General features: G+C 34.0%; 4 protein-coding genes across 4 annotated transcripts; 3 read left to right on the top strand and 1 right to left on the bottom strand.

Moving 5' to 3' along the window:
• Positions 1 to 240: 240 nt before the first annotated feature.
• HELRODRAFT_164352 (hypothetical protein) lies at positions 241 to 3,009 on the top strand (the record flags this gene model as incomplete). Its single annotated transcript, XM_009029307.1, has 6 exons — positions 241 to 330; positions 459 to 617; positions 900 to 1,064; positions 1,691 to 1,773; positions 2,630 to 2,766; positions 2,918 to 3,009. 6 exons carry the CDS (start codon positions 241 to 243, stop codon positions 3,007 to 3,009), a joined length of 726 nt encoding a protein of 241 aa, XP_009027555.1.
• HELRODRAFT_189411 (hypothetical protein) lies at positions 2,946 to 5,814 on the top strand. The gene is made up of 4 exons (XM_009029306.1): positions 2,946 to 2,971; positions 4,042 to 4,122; positions 4,320 to 5,022; positions 5,147 to 5,814. Exons 2-3 carry the CDS (start codon positions 4,089 to 4,091, stop codon positions 4,856 to 4,858), a joined length of 573 nt encoding a protein of 190 aa, XP_009027554.1. The 5' UTR covers positions 2,946 to 2,971; positions 4,042 to 4,088; the 3' UTR covers positions 4,859 to 5,022; positions 5,147 to 5,814.
• A 7,034-nt stretch (positions 5,815 to 12,848) lies between these two features.
• On the bottom strand, positions 12,849 to 13,901 carry HELRODRAFT_164350 (hypothetical protein; the record flags this gene model as incomplete). Its single annotated transcript, XM_009029305.1, has 1 exon — positions 12,849 to 13,901. The coding sequence occupies one exon, from the start codon at positions 13,899 to 13,901 to the stop codon at positions 12,849 to 12,851; it is 1,053 nt and encodes a 350-aa protein (XP_009027553.1).
• Positions 13,902 to 14,169: 268 nt separating this feature from the next.
• Positions 14,170 to 20,193, top strand: HELRODRAFT_164349 (hypothetical protein; the record flags this gene model as incomplete). The annotated part of the gene is made up of 7 exons (XM_009029304.1): positions 14,170 to 14,180; positions 14,598 to 14,601; positions 15,196 to 15,405; positions 15,474 to 15,839; positions 15,898 to 16,356; positions 18,377 to 18,670; positions 20,050 to 20,193. 7 exons carry the CDS (start codon positions 14,170 to 14,172, stop codon positions 20,191 to 20,193), a joined length of 1,488 nt encoding a protein of 495 aa, XP_009027552.1.
• Positions 20,194 to 24,088: the final 3,895 nt, after the last annotated feature.

The following is a 24,088-nucleotide window of genomic DNA, read 5'->3' as shown; positions in this document are numbered from 1 at the left end:
TCGTAGGTTGTTGTTGAACGTCCGACGATGGCGAAGGTGGTGGCGACGTCGGAGTTGATGATTCGACGGCGTTTTCCTCATCGTTAGTTATATCATCAGCATATCACCATCATATTTTCAGTAATATGTCGTCATCATCATCACATCATCATCGCTTTGTTTTTATTTTAATAATCGTCATCATCATCATTATTATTGTTGTTGTTGCTATTGTTATTATTATTGTTGTTGTTGTTGTTGATGATCAGATTGGACGAGTCTCTGAGGCAGCGTCTTATTGAGGAAGATGAGAGGGATGAGTTGGTGAGGAAGCTAATGAACAAGAAAGAGGTAATAATGATGATGGTGGTGGTGATGGTGGTGGTAATAGTGGTGATGATGGTGGTGGTGATGGTGGCGATTTTGATGATCACGATGCGATTATGACTTTGATGTTATGATTTTGTTTCTTTTTCAAGCTAACTAAGAACACTGGAAACTTTTGCAAATGTTCAAACGAGGAAGATCTCACAGAAGGATGTTGTGATGGTGGCAAGGATTGTGATGGGGATGTCGGTGAGTCTGCGAGGGAGGATGCTTTGATGAATCTCGCCTCTCTGCGGGAAGAACTCTTTCAGGTTCTACATGCACGTTTTTCATGGCGTGATTCAATTCTTCATTAAACTTGTGAACGGTATTTAACATTGTATATCTGTTAGACTTTCACTGCTGGAACATTTTTGTAATAATCGTTATTGTAGACAATTTGAATGTCACGATGCTTCATGACCTGCTTAAATGTCTCAGAGTTTGTTTATCATTTTATTTTACACCTCATAACACTTTTTTTTGTTTATTTTTTAATCACTACCACCTCTACCACTGTCATCAAATGATCATACAAATCCTGAAACACACAGAGGAAGATGGAGCTGTTGGAAGCGGAGCGATTGTTGGAGGAAAAGAAGAAGACGTGCATGCCGCATCTGCAGCAATGGCTTCAACTGACATATGAGATGGAGTCGAAGGCATTTGAACAGAAGAAGGCCATCGTTGAGAAGAACTTGAGGGAGGCCAAACAAGTGGTTGGTCCCTTTACATTAGTAGCTCGATGCATTCCTTGATATGAGGGTCCCGTGAAACTCGTGCTTTAACTGATTTGTTTATATTCAAGTCCTTTCAGCCACACAAGCCATAATGTTTTTTACAAACGTCTAAAAATCATTCATTTAATGTGTACTAGCGAAGCCGGGGCTTTTGCAGATTAATTGAGTGGCACCTTACAAATACTGACACGTCCATTTCATTTGATTTAATATGAATGTAAGCACTTGAGTATACTTTGACTATACGGCCAACTCTCCTGTCTTGCTATATGCCTTGCTTGCCAGAATCGAATACGCCCGTATAGTGAAAAACAGCAACTGGTCTCCGGTGCAATCCTAGGTTGTAAGGTTCACGACCTCATTACTCTTTCATGTCGTTGTATTTGTATATGATGTGCTGTGCAGTTTATAAGGATTGCTTCTATCTAGGTTATTTTGTTGGTGCTTCGAAGGTTATGTTCATTTATTGTTATTTTTAAGAATAGGGATCATTTTTCATATTTTAATTTAATTTAATATAATTAAATTTATAACATAAACTTTTTGATTTTGACATTTATTTGTATAAAAATTTGCCTGTTTATTTAAAAATTTCAACCCATCAGTGTGAGAAAATAAAGAAGCAGAGATTCAAACTGTTTGGATCGTTGAAGCAGAATCAAACGGAAGATAGGACTGACCTCGTCAAGTATGTTCATCACACAGAGAGTCCTTCAACGCTCTTTCTAATATGATATTTGTTAAATGAATGTTTCAATGAAATATACGTGCAACATCTGTGCATTTAATTTGTCTATTGCCATTGGATGTATGGTGCTCAGCGTTAATATTGGAATATCGCCTTTTACATCTGATACCATCACTTAGCATCTTCATTCAGATTTATTTTTTGCTATTTTCAAGTTCACCTTTTCAATCTTCTTTTCAATTTTTTTCAAATCAAGCATCTGTCTCGTGTTTTAAAATTTTTTTCCATTTTTGTTTCTCTGCAGCCGTTGCATTTTAACAAAGGTAAAAGTTCTTTCAAAACTAAAGGTAAAACTTTTTTCCAGAGCCTTGCACAATATATTTAATTCTCTTTCATTATCTTCAATTATTTGCTCAAGAGCAAAAATTTTCTAAAATCCTAAAATATCTCATATACTTTAAGATTTTAAATAGAAAGTATATCGCTTGTTGCCAATCTGAATGACTTCGAAGCTCTTCTTGCTGATGTTCAACTTTTCGTTGTGGCTTGTTAACAGACGAATAAAGTGTGCATATTTTGTTGAAAAGTTTTGTTTTTTATAATCTTACTCTGCCTGACTCTGGTAACCTTCGTCAGTTAATTTAACAGTTCAGCAACAGTCATACATGTTGTAATCAGATAAACGCCAACATATGCAATATATGTTTCATGATATTAACACAGCATTAGTACTATATGAACGAACACTTACCATCACACCATTGATTGGTCTTGGTAACAACATCCATTACACACATAAAAATACACACACATACACATACGCACACATATTTATTTATACTACATATGATATCAGAGATAAACTAGACGAACTGAAGAGAGAGATGGAGGAGAGGTGTTTGAGGTGGAAAGAAATAGAAAGACTGACCAGCTTCAACATTATAACGAACCCTGGCGTCTCCTACCTAAACTCGCTACTCAGGGGCTCCAGAAGTCAGTCCACCACCACAACATAGTTTTTTTTCATTTGGTTTAGCAACTCAGATGTTACGTAAAAAGTTTTCAATGTATCAATATGTGTACAGTATGCTGATATGGTTAATGTTCAATATGTAATTATGTAATATTTGCGTTGACATTTCAGTGTCCCTATACACGCCGGCCAATAATCAACTGACCAGATCGTCCACTGCTTCAAGTATGTTTAATTTATTCAACCACCATCATGTTTTTTGATGATAAGATGAATGTTGAGCAAAATGACAATATTAATAAAACTGAATTGTTGTGGCTTGGTTTAAGGGTATCACTTTATAAAATTGGTTTATAGGGTCTGATATAAAATTGAAGTTTGGTGGTTGTCATTAATGATGAATTAATCTTTTTGATTGTTTTGTGTTTATTTTATTCAATTTTCTGTTTTTTATCTTAGGAATTGAAAGTTGATTGAAAAGTTTTTTTTGACTCGAGATGTTGTTAGGCTTTCGTTTTGACACGTTTAGACTATTTTAATTTGTTCGGTCTATTGAGTTAGTTCAAAATTCGGCTGCAAAGTTAATATTTGGACTGAAAAAGTTTAACCATATTTCTGAACGATTAAAATCTTTCCACTGGCTTCCTGTTAAACAACGAATTTTATTTAAAACTGTGGTATTAGCTAATGTGTTAATTGTCTTTGTCCTGATTATCTAGGTCTGCTTGCATGTGTCTATTGGTTTGCCAACATGTAAGTTGTTTCTTAGGTCTTCCACTGATGGATTGTTATTAACGCCGAGTAGATTAGAACGTCCTATGGAGATAAAAGTTTTTTTTGTTTTCGCACCTTTCGTGTGGAACTCCTTGCCGTATGAACTTTGTGCTTCAAAGCCTTTAACTGCTTTTCGACGTTGTCTTCCACCAACTTCATCGTGCGAATCTTCCACCATTTGGGCGATACATCGTGGTGGAATGCGTTGGTGTGGCGGTGGTGGAGTTTTCTACAGCATTGAGGAGGAATAAAGAGAAATGAAGATTGAAATGATGCTAAAATGACTAAAATGAAGGAAGCTGTGAGAGGATAGTGAGTGAAGGACTAAGAAAAAACAGCTTTGATCTTCACATAAGTGGGGCTAAGAAAATTGAGAAAATGAAATAAAATTAAATTTTAAATGCAGCGGAAAAATAGCCAGCTGAGGGTTTGCTTCTTGGTTTATTTAATCATACATGTCTCCTTTGTTGTAAATTTGTTGCAACCGTTGTATTATATTACCGTTGATCATCATTTTGCAGGCTACTTGAACACCTACCCAATAATATCCAACTTGTTCAAAGTTGGCATGCAACTGACGGCTGTCGGACTCAATTCAAATGGTCTGTCACATCATGTTTCTTAGCTTTCTAGTTATTTGCATATTGTTTTGACATTTTCTTTTTATTGATAGTATTTTTTTAATAAGTTTTTTCATCATTAGTCTAGTGGTAACTAATGCTTATTATAAGAAGATTGCCGAATAATTCGAGTGATTGGCAACGCGGTGAAACACGTTATTGTTCATTAATTCTTGCAGTGATTCATCAACCAGTTGGTGAGACCGAGGTCGGGGACCGTCTGTCAGTCCGCATGTGTCGGGACGATAGTCGTTCATCACTTCCAGGATCATTCATCGATGCACCTGCAAAGTCTTTGCAGTTCCCTAATAAGAAACCGATCATCAATCCACTACAAAATCTTTCAGAATTTAACAGATGCAAACTGGCTCACTCGAAAACGCACGGCAACTTCGTCCAACACCACAAATTGGATTCGATGTTCTACATTTCCGATTCATCTCCGTCGTTGAGTCCTGATGAGGTTCCTTGCAGAAGCCTCTTCAAAGATTTCTTGGCTGCTGGAAACTTCAGAGGGGAAACGATGAAGATGAAGAACTTAATTATCAGCGAGAAGTCGCTGGAGGAAACTGCTGAGGAAGGGAAACATGAGAAAAATGTTAACTGTGAGGTAGACAGCGAGTTGAACAATAGGTTGAACATTTCAAATACTCCTAAGAAGAAAAATAAGTTAGCTAGAATGATCGACAAAACGCTAACCAACAAAAAGAATAAATGAATTTTTTCCCAGCTCCCGTTTCATTAATTAAATGAAAACTTATTTACGAAGTTACGAGGTAGGGCATCAGGCTGATCCTGTGAAATGGAATGTATGGATCTAATTAATGTGGATGCTATAACTTGCGATAAGATAAAAGTTTCTAGTTTACATTAATGTTCATGCTCTCTTAGCACACATTTGCTTGTGTGTATGTGCGTATATATGTATGTGTGCGTTTTTATGTTCGTTTAACGTCCTAGCATTGTATATATAAACCAATAGATTTCTATTACATTCAGTTGTTTGCCAAAATGTTACATGGGCTGACCATCTAAGGTCTTCATTCACATTATTGTATGCATTTAACTTTAGTATCAATCGATCTGAATATTTAAAAACAATTAGTCAGTAGCGTTAAGAAATTATTTTGTTAAGAGCATTTAAATTAATTTTGTATAACATTTAAAACAAAACCTTGTACTTGAAGGCCATATCATATCCGCACACGTTCATGTTCATATAATTGGTATATTAACACGTGAACGTTCATATTTGCTGCATTCGTGAAGATTGTAATACATTCCATATAGTCTTATCATTGCCTATTTTCGTTAAAAGTTTAGGTTTTTGAAGCTATTTACAACAATTTAGAGTTATTAAAACTTATTCTAGTACAAAATGCTATTTTTTGTTATTTTAATTTTCATTTATTTTAGGTTTTTTTTAATTATATTAAGATTAGATTTATTTTTTTAGATGTTCGTGCGTCGGATGCAGAATTCTACAAATAATGCAACTGTGCATATGTTTATTAGCGTGAGTGTGACGTGTACAAGCAATGTATATTCTTTTACATATTTTATCTTAATGTTGATGCTATTTGTTATGTCATACGATGTATCTTAAGATTCACTATGTTTGTTGTTTACCAACAGATCCACTTGGATATCTGTTTATATATAATCTGCGACGTATGTGTATTTGTCTTTAAATCAAATATAGTTGCATTTATCTATGAAACTGTTGTTGATGACTCAAGTATTACATTCTCATCAATTCATACTGATAGTTATTAAACATTCGTCAATTAATTCCTTAATTCGTACATTCATGTATTTTTTTCTATCGCTGCGTTCGTGACCTAGCGAGCAGCGAGACCAGTCCACCAACTGCCATCTTCATAATATTGGATATAATAAAATGCAAGATTGCGTTGGAAACATTGGAAACGTCCTACCTCGGGAAACTGGGTCTCTGGACGCTAAACGAAGATTGATTGATTGGAAACATTGATCCCACCTGATTCGCCAAACGTTCATTAAATAACGGAAGATACATTATTATGACGGTTCTTCATTTATTTTTATTTATTATTTATGGGTATGTAAATTTAATTTGACCATCGTTATCGATGGTAATGATATTGATGATGTTACCCATATAATATATATCTAGGTTTGGGGTTTATTTAGATAATACGACAAGCGGTTTTGTTGTTGCCATCTTTTCGCACATCTCATTCGAATGTGCCAATTGTTTCTGCATGTGATATTTAGCTGGTTTATTCCTGTGAAAGTTTGATTAAATTGAATGAGTAAGGTGATGGTGGTGCTGTGTATGTGTGCGTGCGTGTTTGTGGCTCAGTTTGTTGACAGGTTTGCACCGAATTAAAGGTGAGTAAGATAGTCCTGATTGATAGGCGGTCAAGACATGCATGCATTTTGCTTTCAAATATAAAATAACTTAATAAATGCTGGCGTAACAAATTTTTATCAAGCATTTCAAAGTTGCCCTTTTTTTGAATTTTTTGATGAACTACCTAACATTTTTAGTTTCCAAGTTTGTGCAAATGAAAATTTTGGTAAAGTTCATTTAGTAAAATTATTAAGACATTTAAAAAGTTATTATTTTGCATATATATTTGTAGGTTTATTTTGCAATTGCTGGTTTTTAATTGACTTGTTAATGATATTTTTGTTAAAGTGGACTATCTAGGCTTTTGTAATAAAAATTAATTTCAATTAAAGCACTAATTTTTAGTTATACTTTCACTATCAGTTGACTACCAGTTAACATTAAACTTTCTTACATCTTATAAAAAATCTAGTGTTACACACATCCTTAAAAACTCATCTGTAGATCTTTTCTCTTTATCTAACTATAAACCTGTCAGTAATATTTAGTCATTTCTAAAATAATGGATGTTTATAATCAATTATCTTTTTATTCAAACTCTAATTGCTACCTATCTGGTTTCTGACCTGCTTAATGCACTGAAACCTTTTTGCTAAATACGCAAAATGCTTATCTCTCTAGTGATACAGATAAGTTTACTCTTCTCCTTATTCTTTTTTTCCTGCCTTTGATATTGTTAGTCATAACATTCTTTTGTGTCCATGATTCCTATTTTTTTACTCAACCAACAATTTCAGAAGATAAAGCATTCAATTCAAAGTACCAGCCTGATGGATCTAAATAGCGTCAGCATACAACGATTATTCAGGACACACAGTCAGAAACATGCATCAAATACAAAAGACAGCCAAGTTTAGAACTCTGTGAGACACTGGTCACAAAAGGCAAATCAGTGGACATTTCATTCTTGGACGACAGAAATGACAACAACCAATTAAGAGCTACACCAGTAACACAGAAATATTTTTCAAAACGAATAAATAAAATAGAATGTTCAAACCTTATAAATAACCGAACATAAATCACGCTGAGCAAGAAGAGCAATCTTCCCATTATCTAATTGCAATAATGTCATTCTCAACCCTCAACAATACAGGTTCAGTTGAGTGAAGAGGTCTTACACAAAGTGGCACGCTGGAAATAGCTCGCTTAGCTAAAACTGTTCAATGAACAGTTTTAGCCAAGTGTTCATGCAAAAAATACAAGACGTTAAAAAATTTGAAAAAAAATTGATTTGAATAGATAAAAACCAAAAATGACAAGTCATTTCTATCTAGTTTAGATTCAATAAATCTAGAAAAAAGTACACCGCATTTCAACGCTACAGGAAAAATAGAAGTCTGATTGTAAGCCTGTTGATTTACTGACGCGTAAGGTTGGATTCGACGGATTTTAAATACTGAGGCCTATTGCGTCGTTAAGAGATAAAAGTTTTTTGAATCAGCCATTTTGTGTTGCATTCTTGTAGTCATGTCTGCTTCTTTTTCAAGTCGCTAACTTCTTTCTGTTGTCGTCTTAAACTTTAACGTTTTGAGCGGGCGTATTTTGATGTATTATTAAATATTATTATTATTGTCATTATTAATGGCTATCATTATATTATCATTATTCCTATTTTATTTCTATTTTCTGTTTATTTTTATTAATGTATGCCTACTGTTCGAGATTTATTTTTGTTGATGGTTTTTTCTTTTGGCTTTTATTTGGTTTGTCTTGTCATTAGAAAATGTGTATATAGTTTACTGCTTTGGATCAATTTTAATTTATTATGCAATTGTCTTCCGAGAATCGTTTAAGAGAAAGTTGAATGAATAATTAGATAAATATTTTTATGTAGTAGTATAACCAGCAGAAATTGACGGGCTGTAAGTCTGGGAATTCACGAACCACGCCAATCCGTCGAATGTTCGTTTGGCGATGTTAGATTTACATTTAAACATTCATTTGTTGTTCTTAGTGGTCAGATTGTTAATTATTAATCACAGATTTGTTACGTTTACGCCAATGCTAATCTATTTAGGCATAAATATACAACGCATGCATGGTTGATGGAGGATAATGTGAGGTTTACGATGCCTGGTACAATTTAATCCATTTCATACTATTTTGATATTTTAAAAATAATACTTAACAAATCTGCTAATAGTAAATTTATTTATAAAAAAATGTATGAATAACGATCATAATAAAACCATAACTTCTATTTTTTTTCTTCAAGATGAATGGTGTTATAATAAAAAATTGTAATGAGAGAGATTTGTTCCAAATTAGTTTCATAAAGAACTTGTTTAAAATACTGACGTTGACAAATGTATAACCAAATGGAAACAAACATAAAAACTGAAGCTTTTAAAATGATTAAAAAACATAATAGGCACTTGGTGTTACTTCTATTTTTGATGATAATGGTGACGACGACGATGTCGATGCTGATTACAACTAATGAACGAATGAAATGTGACTAAGAAAATGAAGATGATGTTAGTTATTCATTCGTGTATACATATATTATTTATCTAAATTAATAACGTAATCCAGCTTTTCCTTAAAAACGAGTTGTGGTTAATAAGATTAGTTTACGGTATATGATTGTAACAATTCACTTTTAAGATGAATTCACTGAACAAACTTTGGTTTGTATGAAGTTTGCAAAAAATTGCGATCATGACAACTGTAGTTGAAATAACTAATCAAAACTGATTATAAGTAATCGACATGGATACATGGCACAAACACGATGCATACCTATCTCATCACAAGTATCCATACCCACACAAAAACATGAAAAAGGTATGTATGCACAAGCAAAAACATTCACACACATACATATTAAACAAGAAAGGCAACATAATTGCATAATTCGAAATGAAGCGCCGTTTCCAAAAAGCTCAACAGCGCATTTAAATGAGTTTAGCTAACAGAAGGGTCTTGAGATCTGCTCTGAACTTCGTAAGTAGTGGAAAAAGTGGAGAAATAGTTAAAAACAGAGGAAGAGAGTTCCAGAGAAAATGACCAGAAAAGGCAAGTGTTCAACAAGTGGGAACGAAAAGACGATCAAAAACCTGGTGGGTTTAGTTAAAATATCCTAGAAATACTGCGGAAATAAGTTACACTGAGATTCGTGAAAAACTTGTTTAAAATATAATTTTAAAATGATCCTATATTCTATAAGTAGCAAGTGTAAGAGAACAAAAGTAGAGATACATGAGTAGAGATAGGGGCACGAGCAGCAAAATTGAAGGATGAAGTTTGACAGGCACGTGCATAAAAAAATCCTGCTAGCGTATTTGCAAACAAACTCGTGCAAGCACCATCTTAAACAGATATTTTAATATATTAAAATATTTCCAACTCCGACACTGGTTGCGTTTATATATTAAAATATTTCCAACATACACGACTTTGTTCGCAAGCGAGCGCAACAAAAAGCAAACGATGTATGATACAAACATTAGAATGAAATGCAAGCATATGATATAAAAACAAAACACAAGCAAAGCAATGTACAAACGATGAACAAACGATAAACCAACACAACAACAAATTCAGCGAGTGACAAGATGATGGCTCCAAATAAGTTAGTATGCCTGCTTGGAAGAGGCATGCGCAGCACAAAGAAAGGAAAAAGGTAGAAAAGCAATTTATTGAGCAACTGCCAGTGGAAATTGAAAGAGAAATCACGCGATGGTTATGTGATGGTATTTTGCTGATATGATGAGAAGGTGATCTGATCTGATGACGTGACATTAGTGCAAAGACGATGTTTTTTGACGGTTGATCACACGCAACCAGTGTCGGAGTCGAATGGAGTAGGAGATTTTTGCCAGAGTCCGAATTTTCTGAGCGGCCGGAGTTATTCGACACTGAATCCAGAAAATGTTGTCAATTTCAAAAAATTTTCATTTTTTATTTTGGAATTTTTTTGAAGGTCGTGTTTTTTAGAAGGTAAATGGGTGTAGCGATATGCAATCAACCTTAATATTGACAATAAATGCTAATAATGTGAATAAAATCACAAAATTTGTTTCATTATTTTCCAAAAATATAAATTAGCTTTACTAAGAAAAACAATTATATTGAATGATTTTATGTGTTTCTCAAAGTATTTTTTATTTAGTAGCGATAAGGTATAATTATGATGCAAAAGATGAAAATTTTTTCTGGAAGTCGAAATCTGGACTCGGAAATATTAACCCGGTGTCAAAGTCGAAATTTTCGAAGGACCAGAGTCGGATTTGGATATTTCTCATCCAACTCCGACATTTCGCACGCAACTTTATAGACGTGCGTTGTCCGCGAGCATTTTTAAATAACTGCGATCATTCATGCATTTACTATTAAAAGATGTTTATCCAATCTTCCCTCTTTTACCACTTACCCATTAACCAAATTTTAGTTATTGGGCATCATTTGCCGAATCCTCATAATAATGCATCCGATTGTGTACACCGTGCAGTGCATTCATTTGCATTCAGTGCATTAACTTTATTAATTAATTATTTATTTATTAACCTGTCTTTATTCATATATTCACTCCTTCATCTCTCTACTCTTTCAATTATTCAGTTAGCTAATCAATTCTTCATTCATTCATTCATTCGTTCGTTCATTCATTCATCATTCAGTCATTCATTCATTCATTCATTCATTCATTCATTCATTCATTCATTCATCATTCATTCATTCACATGGCTGGCTAAAACATCAACAAGCTTCATCATCATTAGACTAAGTTGAAACAATTAAACAATTATAATCATTAATATGTTGCAGCTTGCTGATGTATGCATATAAGTATATATATATATATAACCAATTTTGTCTTTGAAAAAAATCCACCTACAAATAGTAAATAATAGTTTTAAAAAATAAAAATAATTATAATAACAATAATAATAATAACAGTAATAATAATTAAAATGACAATGAAACAAACATTTTAATATCAATTGTATAGTTATGACAATAAGTTGCTTGCCAACTTTTCGATGATGGCTGGCGCGTCAAGTTAGTCATAGTGATGAAAATGACTACATGGTGATGCTAATTGAAATGATAACGACGACGACAACAACAATAATGATGAGTTTGATGATGATGAATTTGATGACGTTATAGAAACTTAATCATGGAATATAAAAATGTGCTGAGATTAAATACAAACATGGATCAAAAAAATATTTGAAATGCTGCAACTGCTCGCTTTGCCACCAACATCATCATCCATTTGTAACATTAAATACATTGAGAATAAAGTCAAGAAATCTTTAATGTTCTAATCATAAAATGATCACCAGCACCATAATTTTCATTATCATTTTCCACGTCTTGTTGGTGAGAGATTTTGATCATCTTCATCTTCTTCATCAGTTCTACCATCATCATCGGCGTCATCATTTTCTTTGCATCACCTTCACTAACAAACGTCTTCAGTTGATGTTGGCATTTCCAGTGGCAGCTAACCTGTGGAATAAATAGTCCGTACGATGAATCGTGATGCACACAACAAACAAAGCTAGAAGAAAAGGACTGATATGATATATAAAAAATATATGAAGGATCTGATTATAGGAGAGAGAAACTTGAATGCTCATCAAGGTTACCCCAAAAAGTATGATTGCATCATTCTCGAGTAAGCAGGATAGAACCTATAACATTGTACTTTCAGTAGAAAATGTTCAAAAAATTGAAAATTTTTCTAAATTTCTTTCAAAATCCGGAAAGTTAAGTTGAGAGGAGTCATAAGGGAGGCAGTTATTTATTAGATTAGTAAAAGTTTGATGTAGATACCTGATGGGTTAAAGATGAGGTGGAAAAATAGATGGATGGGAAAATGAGTTGGATAAATAAATTATTGTGATAAAAGAAATATCTCGAAATATCCTTTCTGAAGAGCATATCTTGAAGAAGCAATGGTTAAAACACAGCAAAACTGACTTAGCAAGCACAGAGGGGTTTGCTCACTAGAAAGTAAGGACCCATGTAAGAGTTATTTTAAAGCATGCAGCTTCTAAATATTTCATGCATGAACACTTCATGGTCATTTTAAGAACAGGGGAATGAATTACATTTAAAAATATAAATTAACAAAAATAAAGTTACTTTATAAAAAATTTTCACTAAAATGAATTTATTTTTTTAAATTAATAAAATTACTTGAATATATTTTTATCAAAAGGATAAAAAAAGTATATATGTTTGTTTTATAGTTATAGGCAAGGGGTTTTGCCCAGGCCTTATTTTTTAATAATAATAATAATAATAATAATAATAATAATAATAATAATAATAATGTAGTACAATAATAAAGACATTACAGGAACGATGTAGAGATGAAATGAAAGAATTCCAACTTGGTAGGTGGTTTCAGCCTGGAACGAGGTATGCTGGACATTCTTGGTATGCTTTTTGTTGTTGTTGCAGTTGTTGATGATGTTGAAAATGACGATGATGATGTGGAAGATTGTTTGTTGTCAACACTGGCAGATGTTGGTTGTGGTGGTTGTTTGATGCTGGCATTAGTGTTGCTGCCATTGTAGCAAGGTTTGATAGGCGGGCCATTGCAGGTTCGTTTCATTGAAATGTCCTGATTTGATGGAGCAGGTTTTAAAGACGTGTGGTTGCTGACGTGGGATGCATTCAAGAAGGATTTGGCGGCTGTTGTGTTCTGTCGGTAGCTACAACTGCTGTTACTACTTTCGTTGCTCTGACTGCTACAGTTTGAAACATTGTTGTAATCAGCATCAGCAGCATCAACAGCATCATATGCCAGAGCGTTCTTGGGTGCTGCTGTTGCAGATGATGATGACAACATTTTTGAGTTGGATTTCATGGCGAGTTTTGAAGGTTGTTGCAACATGCTCAACTTGCTGGGCGTTCGAATCACTTTTGATGTGGATGATGTTAAGCTCGGTGATGGCGAAGATCTGGTAAGTTGAGATTGTTGTTGTGGATGTTGTTGTTGTTGGCGTTGATACTGTTGCTGTTGTTGGGGCAGATGTTGTTGATGTTGTTGGAGTTGTGGTGCGACTTGAAATGTTGGAGAATTGCTTTTTGAAGATGAGTTACTTATTGAGCAATTTTGTTTGGAACGATCAATTGATGATGAAGATGTGATTGTAGATGAAAAATTCCTTAAAAGAGAAGGCGCTTGCAATGAAGATTTCAATTCTGATGCTGTCGACAGAAAATTGTTACTGCAACTTTCATTGGTATTTGAGAGCATCTTGCTGCTGTATGCATACGGGGGTCTGAGAGGTTGTGAACCAGTTTGAGATTGCAGTCTGTTTGATGAGTTGAAGTGCTGGAAGGAAAGCCTCGGTCTACCCACCATGCTGGGCAAGCTGAATGGATGAGGCAGGTTCATCTCTGCAAGTTCATAATGAAGTATTATTTATTAACAGGGTTTTACTCATTTCTTCAAGTAGTTCAATTGCGCCGTTTCAAAACCATCAAATGTTTCGGCCAGTGTGAGCAGTATAAAAGTTATTGACTCATTAACGTCATTATCATCATCATCATCATCATCATATTCATCATCATCATCATATTCATCATCATCATCATTAGAAAGATCACCATCAACCAAACAAGTACTAACCTTGGCAGTTGGAGAACTTTCTGACGAGAGAGACATGAGGGACAGGTTGGTGTAAGCCTTCTTCTGAATCGGAATTCAAAGCTCTGATCCGATAGTGAGGTGCTGGTGTGCATGCATGGATGGGTAGATAGATGTATTGTATGGATAGATGTATGGTGAGATGTATGGATAAATGTATGTATGTATGTATGTATGTATGTATGTATGTATGTATGTATGTATGTATGTATGTATGTATGTATGTATGGATGGATGGAAGGATGGATAGATGGATAGATAGATAGATAGAGATAGATAGATAGATAGATAGATAGATAGATAGATAGATAGATAGATAGATAGATAGATAGATAGATAGATAGATAGATAGATAGATAGATAGATAGATAGATAGATAGATAGATAGATAGATATATAGATAGATGACAGAATGAACGAATGAACAAATTGAATAATGAACAGATGGGTGAGTTAATAGAAAAATGAAAGAGAGGTTTGAGTGCATGCTATTTCAGTGAACAGACAAAAAACTGACTTAGATTGAAAAATGACTTAACAAACAAAATCAATAGAAAAATGTTGAACACAAAAAATTCATTTCTTATTTTATCTGTAAGATTTTTATGAAGAAAACAAAATGCAAACAACTTTATATCAAATTTAAGTACAAAATATAATTAAATATAAATGGTGGTTAGCTTCTCGTACGTCTTGTTGATATTGTAATTTCTCGATTTAAAACTTAAAATTTCTTATTTATTCTAGTTATAGCATATTTAATTTCTACCGCAAAACTGTTAATTTGTTAAGTCACTTCTAAAAATATAAAAAATTGTATAAATTAAATATTTTCAAACTGTTCTACTGTTTTGTTTTCCTGTCCTGTCTTATTAGTGCTTCGTCATCATGGCAAAAAATGTCTCAGCCGAAAGTTTTGAAGTTCTTGTGTCAAAAATTTTGGACAAATCAAACGAAAATTTATTAAAATTTATAGATAAATTATTAGAAAAATCAAATGACAAGCTGAAAAAAATTATTGATGTTTCCAATAAAAACCTAGAAAAATTGTTTGAACCTGCGCAAAATAGTAGCCCATTCCGAGAGCCTTATGAGCAAGCTGTTTGAAACAACAACAATCAGAATGGAAGCTCTAAGTAATAGCTTCGAAAACGCCGTTAAGAGCATGTCCGATGCCGTGACTGGTAGTATGAAAGAACTTCACTCCGCTATGTCAACACTGGCCACCAGTGTTACTGATTGTCAAAAGCAGGTAACTAAACTTACTGAATCTCCCACATGCTTGAGACAGTGACTAGGGCCCTTTGGTCAGTGGAGCAGGAAAAGAAAGATGAAGAACGTCGGTCTAAAAATGTTATCATTTCCGGTCTCGAGTTGCAGCCAGGATGTAACGACAAAGATATGGTTTTATCGTTATGCGAGAACCACCTCACGGTCAAGCCAACAATTGCTAGAACTCGCCGTATCGGAAACCACAGGTTATGTGTCACGCTAGACAATTCATCGGCAGCTGAGGACCTGATTGCCTCATTAAGGATCCTCCGCTCTTCTTCAACAACAAAAGGTATCTTCATCAACCCTGACCTTTCCAAAAGGCAGGCCGAACAAGCCTTCTTGATCAGACAGGAGAGACGTCGCATCAGAACTACCAACAACAACTCTAAAAATGCCCAGCCCTTTCTTTCAGTCCTACAACAATAAACACATTCGTATGGCCTTAGCTAATGTTCGTAGCATTCAAAAGAAGCAAAATGATCTCAATTTATTTTTGTCAGTTTACAGACCAGAAATATTTTCTGTTATAGAAACATGGCTTACTCCAAATGATCCTGACAACTTATTTTTACCTAGCGGTTATTCTTTTGTTCGCAGAGATCGTGCAACACGTGGTGGCGGCGTGGCTTTCATCATCAATGACACTATTCAATACAAGATCGTTTCAATACCATCCCAGTTCTCCCACATAGAAATAGTTTCAATTGATGTTTCCATTTCAAAGAAAAATTATCGCTTCATCTCGTACTATCGAAGTGGTGGTTTTGATAAATCAGCAGAGGAATATGCGTTTGATAGTGCCAGGTGCATCAAAGAACTTAGCAAGGGAGATGTGATTTGCATCTCGTACTATCGAAGTGGTGGTTTTGATAAATCAGCAGAGGAATATGCGTTTGATAGTGCCAGGTGCATCAAAGAACTTAGCAAGGTAGATGTGATTTGCTTGTTAGGTGATTTCAATCTCCCACTAATTAATTGGAATAATTATTCTGCACCAAATAACGTCATCTACAATACTTTTATCGAACTTTTCAATGAATTAGGGCTCTACCAACTTGTCGATCAACCAACTCGTGGAAATAATATTTTAGATTTGATCCTATCTGATGATGCCAGCCTACTTGTCGAGTTAGAGATTTCCTGTCCATTTTCTTCCAGTGATCACAACTGCCTTACCTTTCAAGTTAACTGCATCACTCATAACTCAACTGACAAATTCTCTAACAATGATAACGACACTTCCTTTTATAATTACAACAGTGCAGACTTCACTAATATGAATGAATGCCTGAGGCTAATCAACTGGGACAATCCTTTTCAGCACTGCTTCGACGTCAACACATGTTGGGACATTTTTGAGCGTTTGATAAACAATCTTATGGCAACTTACATCCCTCGATCTTTTCTGAGAAGCAAAGAACGCAAAATACAGGTTCCCTATCAACTTCATCAGTCTTATAAAGTAAAACTTCACTAGTGGAAAAAATGGAAACGAACTTCTTCACCGGATGATAAAGAGCAGTATTTGAATATGTCACGAAAATGTTCTGGCTTAGCAAACAGTTACAGAATAGTCAATGAACATAAACTGCTTTCTGCTTTCTGTCAGAAGTTTTTACCAGTATGTCAACAAAAAAATGCTATCGCGTCCCAATGTCAGTAGTTTAAAGTTAGATGACAATAGCGTGACCTATGACCCGCTGATAATGGCCAATGCATTCAACAAATATTTTTCTTCCGTATTTACACATGATAACAACTCCAATTGTTCCATACCTTGTCTAACCAACAACTTGTTAGAAGATATTTGTTTCACTCCCCATACAGTGTATACAACTCTGCGTAACTTAAAAAATTCAACCTCAGCTGGAACAGATGGTATACCGAATGTTGTCCTGAAGATGTGTGCATCTAACCTATCAGTTCCATTATGTCATATTTTTGATCTATCATTTAGAAATAACCAGCTACCAACTAAATGGAAATCTGCTATTGTTACTCCCATTCATAAAAAGGGTCCCACAAACCACCCCAGCAACTACCGACCTATTTCACTCACGAGTTCAAGTTGTAGAGCAATGGAAAAGATTATAAACAAAGTAATATTATCCTTTCTTTTAGAAAACAAACTAATTACGCATTTTCAACATGGTTTTCTACCTGGTAGATCAACCTGCACCAACTTAATGCAATTTTACAGCGACTGGATATCACTTCGTCAGAACAAAGAAGGCTGTGACACCATTTACCTCGATTTCCAAAAAGCTTTTGATTCTGTGTCACACTCGAAACTGGTCGGAAAATTAAGATCCTATGGAATATCTGGTAATCTGCTTGCCTGGCTGTCGGACTTCTTGTCTCAACGTTCCCAGCTTGTTAGAATTCAAAACAAATTATCCAATTCAGTATCGGTTACCAGTGGTGTCCCCCAAGGCAGTGTCTTGGGTCCAACTCTATTCATTGTCTTCATTAACGACATTGTTGAACGCATTTCATCTATTTCAGTTTCAAGTTTGCTATTCGCTGACGATATTAAACTATACAGCCGTTCATCCAACTCAGTTCAACTTCAACAGGCCATCAACGATATAACAGCTTGGAGTATCAAATGGCAGTTGCCACTCTCTCCGAGTAAATGCTGTCATTGCTCATTTCTTCCATCTTCGAGATCAACATTAGTTCCACATCAATATTATATAGATCAACATCTTCTCAGTTGTACAAATGACTTCAGAGATCTTGGTGTGATAGTGGACAGCAAATTCAACTTTAATGCGCATATCAACAACATCACTCACAAGGCTTCTTCCCGCGCTCGCTTAATCGTCAAATGTTTCACATCTAAGAATAAGGATCTACTTGTGAAGGCTTTTTGCAGTTATGTACGTTCTCTACTTGAATACTGATCACCGCTATGGAATCCGCACTACAAATATCAAATAACCAAGATAGAAAATGTTCAGAGAAGATTTACCAAATTCATTCCGTCAATTCGTCATCTTCCATATTTGTCTAGATTGCAAGCGGTAGGACTACAAACACTTGAGCGGCGTAGATTGGTTCTTGATTTGTGCTTGCTGTATATATATGGTGGTTTAACCTCATTGAGGGATACAATGGGTTGGACCATTGATAGGTTTAACCTCATCAACACAGATTTAAATGGTTTTTTCATCCCTTCACATTATCTGTCAACTCGCAGTCACCCATGTCGACTGCAAGATTTCAACGCTGGAGACAACGTAACAAAATATTTCTACTGTATCCGGATTATCCGAGTGTGGAATGCATTGCCGGCAGACGTAGTGTCTTCAACTTCACTTGCTGTCTTCAAAAATCATTTACTCACTATTGATTTAAATAGATTTTTAATTATAATGTGATTTATTGTTAAATTACGTTTAATATTTACATATATGCCTAACCAACTCTGTTGGCTAAAACTGTCATATCATTTACCAATTATAATATCAGTAGTACATTTTTTAAAATATGAAGTTATCTATGAAGTTTGACTATAAACTTCTTCATTATTCATTACGATCATTGTGCATCGATCTCTGTTATTATCCTATGTTTTTACTTAATTCATAGACGTACGATTCATTTTTCGAACATTTTTCATTTTTCTTACCGGATAAGTGGTTTTTTTTTAGCCCTCTGGTTTTGTGAATAAATAAATAAATAAATAAAATATAATTAACATAACATAAAAATATAGGATTAAATATAATTAATTAATTTAATTTAATTAATCAATTAAGCATTGTATAAACTGTACAGTACTGTACATACAATGTTCTTTCTCAAGATCATAAAAAGAATAATGAACAATTGTTGCCAAATATTTAAAATATTCCACAGACTAGTGCTTCTAGACTTGGCATACAAAAAATGTCAAGGAAAACTATTATTACATACAGGTACACATTTTTTCCCTGCCAACTGCTATCATTTTTTTGTAAACATTCATGTGATTAGGAAATTGATATGTAGAACTTTTACAGAGATAAAAAGGAATAACAAGTGGAATGTTTGCTGTGCATGTGCATGTGCTTAATGCCAAACCAATTTCAAAATTAAAAAAATACAATACAAAATTATATACTGATTTCACTTTGCTTTCATGTTCATTTAAAGAATGCTTATTATAAGGATACATCTAATTTTTCAAACTTCAATTAAAATACAAAATAAACAAATCGATAAATAATTCTTAATTTGATGATAATTTAAGCATTTACTGACTGCAAGAGCCTGCACTCAATCTAGATGGTGCTTGGTAATAAATATTCCTCAATCCAATGAATGAATGTGTATCTCATGTCTCTGTTTGTGTAGGAGGCATGTATGTGCGTATGCACCTTCTCGTATATGTTTGTGTGTTTGTAAGTAGTGTATGTTTGTTTGTGTATGAGAGTGTATTTAAGTTGATGAATGTGATTAGTTGTTTGTGTGTGTGTTTGTGTGTGTGTGTGTGTGTGTGTGCCGTTTATATTACCCACAATAAATATTTCCAAAAAATATTCATCAACATACATTTAAATGTTAACTTCATTCCTGGCATCAAAGTTAAAGCCACCGCCTAATAATAATCATCTCTTTCATCATAACATTTCAGAATGATAAAGATGTGCTAATGATGATGACAAGGGCAGTGATTATGAATCATGATAACAACAACAATATTTACTTTGACAACGAAGGTGATGAGGAGGAAGAAGACGACGACGAAGACAACGATGATTATGACTCACCGTCATAACTGCAAGATGACTCACATATTTGAAACATGGTGACGAGATGCAGGTTAATAATATTAAACATCACTTGTACAACATTTGTATGGGACGACATCAATATGACTATTTTTAAGTTTATTGATTTTAAATTACACGCTACAAAATGTGAATAGCCGACCAGTTAATTATTCAAATTACATTACTCTATGATAATATTCCCACTGGAGCCAAAACAACATCTGAAAATAATGAGTTTGTAAAAAATAAAAGTTCAAAGAGATGTCTGATGTTGAATTTATAATTTACTGAAGAAGACAGGTTTAAAGTCTGTTTGCTCCCTTCAGCAGTTATCATCCTCTGAATGAGTAATGTAAAAAAGCGAAACAAAACTAGGCAGTAGAAAAGTGGGAGGAGTGGCTGGAACATTGACAGATTGAGCGAGTGGAAAATAAATGGATGAGGATAAATGAATGAAAAATGGATAGTGAATGAGAAACAAATGATTGCAAATAAGTAAATAAAGAACAAACAAAAGGATTAAAAGAATGAGAATGAATGAATAACAACTAAATGAATGACTGTGTGAACTAACGTTTTACTGTATCCCATTAAATGGATATAAAAAAAAGAACTTTGGAGGCAAACTGAAGAACCAAAAACAAAAAATGAAAAACCAATTATCATAAATTAAAAAGACAAGCAAAAAGAAAATAATTATGCTAACAAATGGCATAGCTATACATTAACCAGCCAGCACAACAACACACCAAACTAATAGCAACACTAAAATGAGTTAAAATTTTTATATGAAGAGCATTGAATGGAGGATGGGTCTGAAGAATTAACTGATCAACATAAAAGTAACTGCTTGGCTGAGTTTATTGATCTGAGATTTAAATGTAACAAAGCCTCCATTGAGCGATTGCGTGATGAATGTATTAAACTAAAGAATGTACATATAATTAAATTGAATTTTAACTTATATATTCATCTAGCATTAGATGTTGGATTAAGTTCATTACCAAAATAATAACAATAATAATTATAATTATTATTAATTACAACTATAAGATTTAACAGAATATTCAAACAAATGATAAAAAAGCGAACAAAACAAACAAAATAATCTAATAAAAATTGAATGCAAACGATAGATTTCATCAAACGGTAACCAAAAAATTAAATGTTGTGCATTTAAAATCTAATCAGACAAATAATGATCAGGCCAAGACGCAAAAGATATGTTTCCTTGGGGATGTTTTTATAATACATGCAGTTATATATAGTTACATGCAGTTACATATAGTCTTATTAGTAGTAGCGATAGCAGCAGTAATAGCAGAAGCAGCAGCCGAAACATCAGTGGCAGTAGTAGCAACAGCAGCAGCAGTAATAGATGCAGCAGTAGCATTAGTAGTTGAAAAAGTAACAGCAGTAGTAGTAGTGGCAAAAGCAGTAGTAATAGAAGTAGTAGTAGCAGCAGTAGTAGCAGTAGTAGTAGCAGTAATAATAGTTATGTTACAACATGTTTTGATTAAAATAAAAAATATAAAAGTGTAAAAATAGAATAACCTGCTGCACTGAAAATTATTTAGAACTTAAATTTAAATTAAACGTAATAAGAAAATATAAAATAAAACCATAAATAAGAAAAATGAAACAACAAATATAAATATGTTGTTTGATACTGAGAGGTCAGTGGACAATCTGAAAATAATAAAAGTAAAAAGGTGGTAAAATTATGGAATGAATGAAGAAAAGAATATGAATGAGCTGTCAGATGAATGAGTTGAATGAGTAGCAGAATGAGCTATCGGACAAACTACATATAAAAAATAGAAAACTATGAAACAATGTAAAACAAAATGGATGAAAAATATGCATGGAAAATAAAAAAAAGTAACAAGTTTTATGAGGATGACCTTTTCCAATCACCAGATTGTCCACTGACCTCAGTATCAAACAACATCCGCCTACAACGAAATCAAGATGCAGCCTTGCAAATAGCCAGCCACAGGACGTCACAAGGCAGCCTCAGAGGAACATTTATTGTCAGAATGCAAGAAGCTATCGATTAAACAACATCCTGAACTCCTACCTGCACAATTCCTACTACATCCACCCACTTCCCCAAATGAAAAAACAGAATCAACACTACCCAGAGCAACCAGGCGGACGCTAGCCCAGCTCCATTCTGGCCCCAGCATCTTCCTCAATAGCTACAAATTACAAATTGATGATGGTATCAACAACATTTATCCCCTCTGCCAAGCTCATCAGGACAATGCACCTCATTTACTCTCCAGCCCCAGTAACCCTACATCACTCAGTATAGTAGATCTCTGGAGTAATCCAGTAGCGGTTGCAAACTGGCTTACATCTCGTCTGGATTAATGAGCCAGTGTTGAAACAGGGCACCAACAACATATTCATAAAACATCCATCCATCCATCCATCCATCCATCCATCCATCCATCCATCCATCCATCCATCCATCCATCCATTCATCCATCCATCCATCCATCCATCCATCCATCCATCCATCCATTCATTCATCCAATATTTCATACAAAACCGTACAATTCAAATTTTCTTAGCCTCATATTTCATTTCAATTTAATTTAGTACATAATTAAATCAACTGAATGTGCAGATGAAAATTCAAAAAAAAAAACATTTGTAGCACTCAACCTCAACCACACACATGCAATATCTTGTTCACTAATCTTGTTTCAATGCGTCGTTCCTTTCTTTATGGTTATCCAACCTTATTACAGCAATCTTATGCCTAATTATGTTTCAGCTTATTCATCCTCATCCACTATTTAATCGTCATTTTGTTACATTTCAGGTTGTATTGCAGAATGTTATCAAAGTTGCATGCTGCAGCTCAATGCCAATGATATTATGGATGATGAATGATATTTTTTAAGATAGAGTTTTTCAGTCAGTTATAGTTTGGAAAATTTCAAATTTTAAATGAAGTTTTAAATGAAAATTTTAAATGAAATTTTAAATGAATTTAATCTAGGCCTCGCTGGTCTAAAGGCTATCAAATGCAGATGACTCACGTCTAGAGTAACAATACAGTGAGTCTGGTGAACATAATATTTTGCAGAAGATCTTGAAATAAAAAATTCAAAAACTTCTTAAAAACATGATAGCCCAAAATTAACATCTACACAAATGTGGTATAAAATTCCTAATCTACCACACAGACAGAGAACAAAGACCTTATTTATATGTTTATCTATTCATTTATTTAATTTCAAATGTCATCACTAATAGTAATTATTATCATGGTTCTTGGTAGTTAGTTGCTTAACAGAATAATTTGTGTGCTACTTCCGGCTTCATCATTATCATCATCTACGCCATCATCATCATTATCATCATTAACATAATCATTTGTTTATTTATTGGTTTACAATTGAAAGGAAATTAAATTAGATCATGAAACAACAACAACAACAGCAACAGAAACAACAACAGCAACAACAACAGCAACAACAACAGCAGCAGCAACAACAACTGCTACTATGGCTATTAATACTACAACTACTATAACTAGTAATAATAATTGTTAATAGTTGAAAAAAATAATAAAAAAAATAGTAAATTATCTAACCATTGTTAGCATCAGTAGCAGCAGCAGCATCACCATCGTCATCCTGATGATGATGATCATTATTGGAGATGTTGATGTTATGGATGGATGTGTATTTGAGACGATCCGTTGACTGGGACAACCTTCTGCTGGGTAGACTGCACTTCATCCTTATTGTCTGCCTCAAATCTGATGATGACGATGACGAGGTATGAAGATGATGATGATAATGAGATGTAAAGATGAAGATGATGACGATGATGATGAATAGATGCAAAGATGAAGACAATGGAAGACCATCAGATGATGAG

This window comes from Helobdella robusta (genome assembly GCF_000326865.2).
Source record: "Helobdella robusta unplaced genomic scaffold HELROscaffold_6, whole genome shotgun sequence".
In the NCBI taxonomy this organism is placed as follows: domain Eukaryota; kingdom Metazoa; phylum Annelida; class Clitellata; order Rhynchobdellida; family Glossiphoniidae; genus Helobdella; species Helobdella robusta.
The sequence above is the reverse complement of the archived record's forward strand: the minus strand, read 5'-3'. Positions and strand labels throughout refer to the sequence as shown.